The 12,090-nt window shown below is 35.2% G+C and overlaps 1 protein-coding gene across 1 annotated transcript; it reads right to left on the bottom strand.

Moving 5' to 3' along the window:
- Positions 1 to 9,322: 9,322 nt before the first annotated feature.
- Positions 9,323 to 10,059, bottom strand: LOC131079453 (uncharacterized). The gene has a single exon (XM_058017413.2). It carries the CDS (start codon positions 9,841 to 9,843, stop codon positions 9,601 to 9,603), a length of 243 nt encoding a protein of 80 aa, XP_057873396.1. The 5' UTR covers positions 9,844 to 10,059; the 3' UTR covers positions 9,323 to 9,600.
- Positions 10,060 to 12,090: the final 2,031 nt, after the last annotated feature.

The following is a 12,090-nucleotide window of genomic DNA, read 5'->3' as shown; positions in this document are numbered from 1 at the left end:
CCTTTCTAGTTTACATATTGATAATTACCAATCTTGTTGCTAAACATGTAATTTATAAAAATATGTTAATAAGATCTAAATCCAAAATTTACAAAACCGCAGAAACGCACTCAAAAAGCTTAGGAAGCCATTAAGCCCTCGCTTCTTAAGAATGAGAATGGCTTCCATGATGGGCTTTAATCAACAATCTCTTAGCTCTCCAGTCACTGCCTCAGAGGATGTCCAACTAGCTGAGATTCCTAGGATTCACCCTCTCAAATTTTCTAGAAAAGGTATTTGAAATAATCGCGACTCTTTTCCAATTTCCCCCATCTTGGGTCTCTCGGCAAACTCAAGTTGAACAATCAAGATAGGAAGTCTTTACAAGAAAATCCTGGAGTCTATGCATACTCACATGCAGCACAAAATTGCCATTCAATCTAATCAGTTGTGGTGGAAAGAATGGAAATTGTATGTGGACACTCCATAATACTTCAAACATTGCCCTTCTGATTTTTCCATAAACACTGTAGGAGAGTAGAAATAAATTTATTTTCTAGCTTTTTGGTTTGCTAGTCCCATCAAGATGCATAAATGTCAAAGCAGTCAATTTACTTAAAAAATAAAGAACAATAGGTCTGCTAGCACGGGTAAAAGAGTTGCTGATGGAGACAGGCAGTATCAGATGCTATATAATGACAAAATTTCTTCACGGGCATTGATTTCTAGCCTAGATCTCCATCAGCCTTTTCTATTAATTTGACCATGTTCTTAATTGGGTCAATATAGACATCTATAACTTCTCCACTTCATCTCCTTCAAGCTCATTCCATTATTATTATTACTATCAGATCTACCACATAAGTCACTCCTTTTGGTTTAATATTGATACTCATAATTTATGTTGTCATGATTTTTCACGTTCTCAATGTTCAATGTAGATAAGTTTTATAACTTATCTGCTTCATCTCCTCCATACTCATCCCAATCAAATATTATTGGAGCCACCACCATTTAGATATGTCACTTCTTTTCTCAGTTTAGCATTGATACTACCAATTTTGTTAGAAATATAGCTTATACAATTTTAATATTTATTGTGTTTCTCATTGGCTCCATGTGATGTTTATTATTTTTCTGCTTCGCCTCCTTCATTCCCATTCCATTCAAATTATTAACGAAGGTAACATCTTTCACATAGGTCACTTCCTTTCTAGTTTAGGGATTGATACTTGTCAATTTTGTTGCTAATCATATAATTTATACTATATTAATAAGTATCTAAATCCAAAGATTTACAAAACTGCAGAAATGCACTCAGAAAGCTTGGAAAGCCATTAAGCCCTGGCTTCTTTAGAATGACAATGGCTTCCATGATGAGCTTACAATGAATCAACAATTTCTTAGGTCTCCAGTCACTGCCTCAAAGGATGTCCAAGTAGCTGAGGTTTCCTTGGATTCACCCCCTCTAGTTTTCTTAAAAAGGCATTTGAAATAACTATGACTCTTTTCCAATTTCCTGTCTTGGCTCGCTTGAGAAACCTATTTAAGTTGAACAATCAAGATAGAGAGTCTTTTCAAGAAAACCCTGGAGGCTATGCATTCTCACATGCAGCACAAAATTATCATTCAATCTAGTCAGTTGCAGTGGAAAGATTGAAAATTGTATGTGAATACTCTCTTTTGGCAACTACTCTCCCTGTAAAAGATACAATTGGCCTTTTCTACACTTCACTATAATTTAGAAATTGAATGAGAAATGATCTCTTCACTTATCTACTCTGGCTTGAGGTAGAAAATATCAAATAGTTTGAAGTGCCATTTTGGAGCCGAAGCTTGACAACTTCACCTAATGTATTGTTTACCAAGGTTTCAATTGGGAGTTTCAAAGCCTAAGTGCATTTTCTACGGTCAATTTGAGATCCTTAATCATTTATTTTGGCTTTGCACCAAAGTTCACACGGCTTGGTCATGGATTCAAAACTTTCTTAGCCCTTTCAACCTGAATTTTTTACATGGCACAATTTTATTTTGGAGATGGTCCCAGGCTTCCAGCAAAGTTCACCTGGATTTAGCATGCTTTGCAAGTGAAGATGCTTTTTTTTCTATTTGGAAAGATAAATGGATGCAATTAATGGTTGGAAGCTTATAGCTTAAAAGACCGAATTTACTAGATGGGGGTGGGAATCCAAGCTGGATGACCGGGATCCACCCCCTCCTTCTAGCTTTATTGCTCCTTGCTGCTTAGTTTCTTATAACTTGTTCTTAAATGCTTCAACTTGATAAGTGGTTATTTCCTTTATGGGGCTGGATGGTGCTTTAGTTTTCCTAGGATTTGCCTCATATGCGTGACTTTAGGGTTTGATTCCTTGCACCAATCATTTTTTGTTAATTGTCTTCAAATTATCAATGTGATAATGTATAGCACTATTTCATTCGAAAAAAGTTACAAAACTAATTGTGGAAGCGTACTAAAAGAATATTAGATAAACTGCAGATAGGCAAAATATAATTCTGGTTGGAGCACAATGGTGAAATATTGTTCATAAAGAGAGCAACCAATTTCTCATCAACGTGCCACGATAAGGTGGGACATAACTTGGAGGACATGCACTTGTAGTAACACATTGAAGAATGAGGCCCGTTCCTCCTAGAATATCTAGGTCCAATAATGTTCCTAGTTATAACATCAACAACAAAAAAAATACTATTCTAGAATCTCAAGGCCATAATGATAATATCATGTCATTTTGGATATTGTGCCAGATAAAGAAATTAAGATTAACACAAGAAGGCCTGGTCAAAAAGGTTGTAGCACAATGATATAAAGATGCATTGATAAAGACTGACCCGATTTCTAGTCAGCACACCGCAATAAGATGGGACATAACTTGGAGGGCATGCACTTGTAGTAAAGGCCTAATTAGAATATCATACCATTTCGGATATTGTGCCAGATAAAGAAAATAAGATTAATACAAGAAGGCATGGTCAAAAAGGTTGTAGCACAATGGTATAAAGTTGCATTGATAAAGACATTGACCCAATTTCTAGTCACCACACCGCAATAAGCTGCGTCATATCTTGGAGGACATGCACTTGGAGTAACACATCCAAGAATAAGGCCTGTTTCTCCCACAGAATATCTAAGCTCAATGATGTTCCTAGTTGTGCTCAAGAAAAAATAAATAATATTCTAGAATCTCAAGGTATTCTCATACCATTCAGGCTACCGGCACAGATAAAGATGTTCAGAATCGTTTATAAAGGCCTAATCAATTTGTAAGAACATATAAAGAATCTACAAAAAAATACTATTGTGGCTGACAAATTTGTCCAATCAGCCTGCCAAGATGGAGGAACAAGCTGCTTGTACAAAGTTTTAGAAGCATCTCTGAATGTGAAACAAGAAGCAGATTCATAATTGGAGGCACAAGGACATGGTAAGTAAGGGATGACTTCATTTGTTGATAACTTTCTTATGTTATCCATTTTGATCAAACCCCCATGACTTCATTTGTTGATAACTTTCTTATGTTATCCATTTTGATCAAACCCCCATTGCAGTTTGCAGGTAGTTATTATACCAAATCATGAAAAGTCATTGTTATGATTTGGAACACTGATGGCATGCATCGTTGCTCTTCATGTTCCTGAAGTCATATTGGATCATAGGTTAATGGTGTAATCTATGGTTGATATGTTTGTTTAGGGATTTTCTTCTCAACCTTGTAAATATTTTGTTCAGATTTGGAACATTGATGTCATGTATCTAGACACAGCACATTTTTCTCTAGACTGATAAGCTAATGATTTTCACGTCGAATTTACAGATGCTATGCAGGTTGGATCATTTGTATATGTTGTAATATGTAGTTGATATATTTGTCAGTTTATACCTTCACTAGGGTCATAATGTGAGCAACATTACAACAGGTGTTATATCAAGGCAATTTGGAACCTAAGGGATCATTTGGACTGTTGCTATTACATATGGAGTTTGGCCCTTTTCTAATGCATCAACAAATCTATAATATAAATAATTAAATGAACTATACTTTGAAAAAGTACATTCCTACATATCATGTTTGACATACCTCATGCCTACATTTTTTCTAGATACAATATGATATCTTATATCTATACTTTTCTGGTTCAAATCTTTGTTGTCTGCAACATTTTTTCGGACCTCATCTGGCAAATATCCACAGTACAAATGATATCAGAGGTTTGTTGTAGATAAAGAACTGAAAGGGCAAAAAACAAGACTGGGCATATCACCGCAACTGCCACGGCAAACAATATCTTGACAGAGCAGTACTCATCAAAGTAACCCAACCGGATTGTTACAGAACAAAAATTCCAATTTTGAGAATGGAAGAAGTAAAGGAAACAAGAATAAGATGGAGATTTGGAGCAGATGAAATGCCAATGCAAGAATGTAGCACGAAAAGCAATTGAAGAGCTACATTACAAATCAGAGTTGAATGGTGAATCCCCAAGTTGACTCCAAAGGAGAGCAAAATTGTGAACAGAATCAAGAGAAAAATTCAAAAATCCAATAAAAGAGTTGGGTGTAGATCCATGCCGAAGCCTCTTCATTGAACACTCATTTATAAATTGTGTCCCTTCTTCTGCTAGGTAGCTCCTGCATCTAAACTCCCACCACTGTCAACGGAATACAAGGATGTCCTAGACTCATAACCTACATCCCCCAATGTCACAATGTGATCCCCATCAAAGAGCATATGCCATAAGCAGAGTCCAAAGTCAACTACCTCTGATGCCCAAGTCAGAACCAGCAACAAAAAGCAATGTAAGCGGAGGAGAAAAAATACAGTAACCACGGGTGCACATAGATATTAAATTTCAAAGGAAGAAAATAGAAGAAAGACAAAAGGAAGGGCCAGCATTGAGCGAGCAAGCAATGAAAAATTTGGCATTGCAAAATCAGCTTAAAATGATGGTCATGGTAACAAAATCAAGTTGGAATTCAGTAGGCCAAAAACTGATAACTCTCTGATGGAATGCATAATAGAAAACCATTGCCTCGGTCAAAGATTTTTAACATTGCAACCTTCCACTTTCAATAATAATTAACAAGAACGAGCTTCACACAAGACATATATACATCCATCAATATGATTAACTTGCCTAGAGAGCTAGAATAGCTATAGTGTCGTATTGAGCCATTCTAAGACGAAAATTGACAAAGCTGGTCCATGATAAGGTCAATAGGGATCCTTTTTCAGCTATACTATATAGATCAAATTTGATTCTCAATAATGAGCGAAGTCAAAACAACTTTGCTTTTATGAATATTTCACTTCACAGGCTCAAAACTGGTGTGTACTTGAGTTCTATTGTCCAATAGGATAAGATTGCAACATTAGACCTTTTTCTCTTTTGTGGTGTTTACTTGCATTCAAGACCTTTTCAATAATGAATTTCTTAACAGAAGCCCTGCACCTTTGATGTAGCAAGATACAGCAATGATGCAACAATTAAATCCCAACTGCTTTGTCTAGAATTTATACATTACATGCACCTACTATCAAAAACAAAAACACTTGCAGAAAAAAATCATACACAACTCCCCTGTATACATCCAAAATTATTAGCATCCTCATGATTATCATGCCCAGCTTATATTTAATTTTTTTAGATTCATCCTAACTTAATAAATGTAGAAGGTCTAGTTAAAATTATCTGTCATATCAAAGAATGCCAAGTTTTAATTCACGGAGCATGAGTTCCTTTACCTTCCATTCCCAATGATGAACCATTCAGAATGAGGTCAAATTGAAATAGTTATGTAGAAGAACTGTACTAACGCTGTTTAACACCTTGTACATACTTTGCTATTGAAAATATTATGTCCATATACAGTTTTTCTTCTCAATTGCTTAAGATAAGACAAGATACACCTGAAATCAAATAGATCTTGTGTCAAATGACTGCAGTCGAGTACTGCAAGAACTCCACTCTCATAGAGAGCCAGCAAAAGACTCAAAGCATTCTAGCAGATATCCTTCGGTCATATTTTCAAAATTAATAATGTATACATTATTAACAGAGAGATATGCAACCCCAATAAAAAGGACTAGTCATACCTGTGTGGATCAATCTCTAGTTCATTCCCCAAATCTAAGATTCAAGGTAAAAATCCAAGGTTTCACTTTCATCCGTATTCAATCAACTAGAGCAGCTTGAATTTACCAAAAACTACCTTTAAAACATGCTACATCTTAGGTTAGTAAATTATATTGTCACTGCTAAAGGTCAATAACATGTCATACCAAAATAATTTCATATTGCTCGTCTTATGACGATTAGCTTCAATCTTAATTGAAAACTGCAAACTTGATTGATCACTTTTTCATCATCTTGGCTCATCCAAACTTATCCTGAGCCACAGTTATTTGTAAGTAATCAACTTTTATATAAATCATAACTTTTTATCTACACTCTTCCACTAATATGGCTCAGTGAAATTGCTGGAATCAACTGTGTAATTTTGATATTGTCCAACATTTTGTGTTTCTCTGCAGCAGTGTCTTCAAATTTATCCCTGATGATTGCAGAGATACCCAAAATGTCAGACAATATAAAAATCATGCAGTTGATTTCAGAAGACGCACACAGTAACATATCGTGAACAGTAACTTTCTGTATTCTTTTATAACTGAGTAGCATGCAATGTGTCATTCCTATCTACCTCTCTTGGCTTCAAAAGACCATCTAAAATATATTGGGCAAAACCTGGGTGCTGCTAAACCACTCTTCATCAATCTCTGAGCTCAAGTTTACTTGTTCTAGAAAAGGTAAGGAGAGAAATCTATCCTGACTTATTGTAACCTGCATACTGGAAGGCCTTCGCCTACAGCAAAGTCATCACTATCGAGGATTTAAGGGTACCAGCAAGATTATTGAAAATTTATGCAGCAACGAGCTTCTAGCCTCAAGTAAAGGGCAACTATCATTTTGCATATCTAAACGCTTATATCCACCTGCTATTCTATTTCACCAAAATAGCTACAATACCCTCATGAAAAGATCCTAAAGAATTCTTATTTACTATCATGATCAAATTCTATTTGTATAAACATCAATTTATCTGTTCTTTAGTTCTCATAGTTTAATTATTAATCAAGGAGTCCAACATTTCAAAAACATAAAAGTTGAGCATATAGTCTCAACAATAATACTGTCCAGTTGATTTTGTGCTCTATCTTTTGTTCTGTTTGCAAATCATGGAAAGATTAGAAAGGGACTTTGATGTTTTAATTGAATACCCAAAAGATGTCATACCTCTTGTAATTTCTGCCTTCCCTCTCTCCTCCCTTATTTGTTCCTCTTTTCCCAGATGAAAAATAGTAATAATACAGAAGTTAAGTAGCAATTCACCGTTTCATTTCAAATTCAGCCATGTTTAGACATGGGAAGCTGGGTTGTCAATTTAGGCTCACTTCCCTTCTCCTCAAATGAAAATAGCAAATAGATAGTCTTGAATTGCCATAAACTCTGGACTATGATACAAATGTTAAGAAAGAGATTTGTGAGTTTAGAACTTATGTGTGCCAAAGTTTCTGCTCTAAAGGAACCACTTGCTTAGTTTTTGTCTTAGACACATTTTTGGTCCCTTCTGCAGTCTTTGTAAATTGCATTTCAGGATCCATAATGCCTGAGAATGGCCATAAAAAACTAACAAAAAGTCATAATTTGTAAAAATAATGCAGTTTCTGATTGTTAACATTTTCAAGAAATATTTCAAAATTGAATGCAGTCAAAAAACAAATGACACATGTAGTAAAATGGTCAAGAAAATCCATAGCCTTATCCATCAAATAACTTTACCATTGTTATCCACTGTTTGCTTGGGGTAACCTACTGCAGACTAGAAAATGGTCCTCAGGACCATTCCTCTTCAACAAGTCTTAATTGGAGTCACAGACTCAACATTCTATTGTACAGAAACTGGTGTAATAAAATTGATTTATTTAAAAATCTTCAAGAAAACATAATATACAAGATAATCAATCACATCCCTTTTTATTTTTAAATCTTCAAATGTCATTGAATGCAATAGTTTGATGCACAATGTGTAATCCATCCCATCGAGAAAATTGACAAGATATTAAATCTGCTTTATTCACATGTTCTCACTGATCACAGAATTAAGCAACTTTTAGATATCCCTTTGTAATCAATCCCTTGAATTTTTATAGAAAAGAATGTCCAGAAAAAGCATCGATGCCTAAAACCAATGATTAATCAAACCTGTGTTACCATTTAAATAAGTGATCTCAAACCGAATGCCCCAAAGGATAATTTAGTAGAAAAGGTCCAAATGACCTACCCTTGCACAGCTGTAGTTATGGACTTGCTTCCTTATCCATACCCAAATCAAAGTTAAATAAAATGGTACAGGTGGGGAAAATTTCTAAACATGAGTTTTATAGAATGATGTTTGGAGAAAACCATAGTATTTATTATTAATACTTGGGATTTTCTGCAAATCTAGCATTCTGAAGAAAATTTTATGAAAAATTAGACTAACTACATCTTCACTCATTAATAGTCTGCACAAGAAGCTGTTTACAAAGAAATCATACATAAAACAGCTATCTATTGAAAACACCTTGACCGATCAGTGAAGATAAGAAGCCAATGCCAAGTTATCTTTAAAGACATAATGCAGAAAAGGCTAATATGCTAAGAAGAACACAACACCCAATTTAGATTTGCAGATAATATTCAGATATATTATAGAAATTAGAGCTTACATGATAATCAAGTTAGATGTGAAATTGTAAATGCTAAGAACCATTAGATACATTACATGCTGATATATGTATAGATTAATCAAATCAGAGTAACACTACAAATAAACAAATTTGATACCCAAAACAACAAAGGCTAACTATGTAGAAAAAAAAATCTCCACACCATATAAAAAACATGCAATTAATATTTAGAAATTTAAAACAAAATTTAATACCCTAAAGGGTAAATTATTACAGAGCATTCGAACACCCAGTAGAGATAAGGAATTAATATTCAGATATTGCAATTCTAAGACGCATCACAGCAAAGTCAAATCTACTACAAATAATTTCAACACCCAATAAAGATATGTAATTAATAATCAGAGATTTAAATTGCATGCCCAGCTACAATAATCTGAACACCAAAAAAAGATAATGCAATTAAAAGACTGTAAGCCCAATCAAAGAGACGCAATTATATATTCACAGATTCAAATCACAGACATTAATACCACAAAGGCGGCTGCATATGAAAATCCAATAAACATTTGCAATATAAAGAGTAGAACACTCGATGAAGGTATCCACTTAATTTGTAGATATTTAATACAAGCCTGAAATTACATGAACATAAGATCCCTATATGTCTTAAGAATTCAAGCAAAATAAAAGGTAAATGCTGCTCTTACAATGAAATCACCAATTCATACATGCAGTGTATTTCGGAGGAGAATTATGGAAGAACCCAATAGACATGGGCACCCATCCATCAATCCCCAACAGGCCTAGAATCGAGTGAAAGTATATATTGTACTAAAGACAATATGGAAACCTAAGTACAGGAAAATCAGGTCTAGACCATGTCATGGCTATTTGGGTGGGATTTGTCTACCTGAATATGATCAAGTTTGGTAAGCATAAGGGGTCTATCCTTAGCCTCTTCTTCATCATCATCGGTATCCGTGGTGGAGAGGGTGATGCATGCACACCGCTCCAGCGATGCAAAGAATGCAGAAACCACACTCGCACCTACCCACCCAGCCATTCGATCTAGTTTTGTGCAGTAATCTGCCCTGCAAGTGCTTACCCGATCCATATCCTCAACGCGCTGCTATAGATCTCGCTCTGCCTCAATCTGTTCTGTAATGGCTTCTGTTCCTTGCTTTGTAAGGAGGGTAAATGTAACGTTGGATTCTTGATTTGGTTATTTTTGGTTCTTTGCTTTAATCGGCTCACAGATTTGATGTTTTGTGCTAGTTTGATTATCTAGGTAGTGGACGACGAAATGATTAGCCCATTTGAGGGAGTAGGTATAATTCCCACGCAACAATTTTTTTTTCCATATAAAAAAGGATTAACCAAATTTATGGGGTCCATTTGACAGTGGAAGGATCTTTTGTTTTTACATGGCCGACAACGGTGCCCTTTTGGGTGGGCGGCGCTTCACAATGTGGATTGCCGTACGAGGGGACTGAAAGATTGCAGCAAATTAAGGTGAAAGTAAAAGTAAGCCCATTAGGGATTTTCCGAAGTTTGGGAGGTGACAACCTTCTTATCTCATTCATTCTTAAAAGAATTCATCACAGTGTTTGGAGTGATTAAATTTGTAAACTAGTGTTATATTCTGGCCCTAATGTTTTGTATGGGGCCTCTCTTTATTTAGACTGTCATGATCTGTCCACTGTTTAAGTTCTTTTCTTTAATATCTTAGTAATCATTGGATTGATTCAAAAATATCTTCACCTAGTAACTTTATAAGATTTAGGCTCTAGCAAAGCTATAACAAATACCATTACCATTTAATTTGATCCACTTTTGATTTTGTGAAAAACAAATTCACATGTTTCTATATTCATATTTAAGAATTTATAGTTTATAAAAATCAACATAATTTGGTTTTAAGGAAAAAAATAGATACAAAGTCTAAGTTTTAGAATATTATATGTGTTCTTTTGGATTCGATTTCTAAAATCTTATTATGTTGACATGGGGATTGAAAGTGTTGGTACATAAAATCTACTTTTTCTCTCAAAGATAAGGATAAGGCCAAATAAATCCACACAAGTAGCAGAGTTGGCTTGGGACATAGGTTTGCTCCCCATTGGTCTTGGTTTCGACATCGAAGCCTAGGTTTAACCCAATATACCAGGCAGGGGGGTTATGTGGTACATCTCTAGCGACTAGTCTCGCCTCAACTCGCCCCAAAAATGGGCGTTGAGCTAGGTCGCGGGAATACCCTAGGTGATTAAAAAAAAGAAGGATAAGGCCAAATAAAAATAAAAATAAAATGATACGATAAATTCTAATAATAATTTAGTTTTTCATTAGCTAATCCATCCTAAAAGGTCAAAACCTTTAATGAGGCAAACGAAATTGTGGAGTGGCCAAAACCTAAACCTACGTGGGTAAAAATCAACTTTGACAGAGCCTCAAAGGTAATCCAAGCCCTTCAAGGTGGGTTGTGTTGCCAGGGATGATGATAGGAACATTTTGGTGATTGGAGCTCAAAAATCGACAGAGGGAATGAATAATGAAGCTGAAGTTAAAGCAACACTTCTCACAATCATTATAGCCCTTAACCTTTGAATATCCAAGTTGCATCTAGAAGGTGACTTGCAAATAATTGTTGATGTCATTATAAAAGGAGAAGCTCATAATTGGAAGATCAATAAATTTATCACATTAATCAGGAGTAAATTAAATTATTTTGAAGATTTTAAAATTTCTCATATAAGCAGAGAGGGCAATAGGGTTGCAAACACCCTATCAAATTGGGGGTGTGCATTTAACGATGGCAATGATGATTTTTGGTGGAGTGATGTTTGAGGTATGCATTTCAAGGTGGAAAGGGACAAATTGTGAGTTGGAAGTAATGCAAATTGATTGGCAATGATTACGTCTTGCATCTAGAGACGTATAACACGTGTGAAAGAGTTTAAACGGTTGAGTCTCATGAACAACAAAAACATCTTCTGAAACTGGCGGGAGCTCGGTAAAAAGGTGTCACGGATGGAGTCAAATTTTTCTTTGCATATAGAGAAACAATAATTGGCCTTTTTAAGTAAAATCTCTGACATGCGTATGAGGAATATTTTTAGTTTTGATGATTCAATATTCTTTCAAACTGTAAGAATGGTGTTGGGTGAGGATAATATGGAATTTAGTTTTTGTCATCGCACCACTATGGACATTGTTTCAATGTTCATGGCTTGGTGTTTAGAGTTCAGTAGTACAAAGGAAACCAGATTGAGTATGATGGTGGCGGTCTAGTGTGAATGGTATCAAGTCATGGAAGAATTCTTAGGGCTTGTGGTTCTGGGTAAAGGTTTTGTGGCACCAAAAG

This window comes from Cryptomeria japonica, chromosome 8 (assembly GCF_030272615.1).
Source record: "Cryptomeria japonica chromosome 8, Sugi_1.0, whole genome shotgun sequence".
Classification (NCBI taxonomy): domain Eukaryota; kingdom Viridiplantae; phylum Streptophyta; class Pinopsida; order Cupressales; family Cupressaceae; genus Cryptomeria; species Cryptomeria japonica.
The sequence above is the reverse complement of the archived record's forward strand: the minus strand, read 5'-3'. Positions and strand labels throughout refer to the sequence as shown.

Coding starts and splice junctions, on each gene's coding strand:
- LOC131079453 (XM_058017413.2), bottom strand. CDS start 9,843: ATGGATCGGGTAAGCACTTGCAGGGCAGATTACTGCACAAAACTAGAT.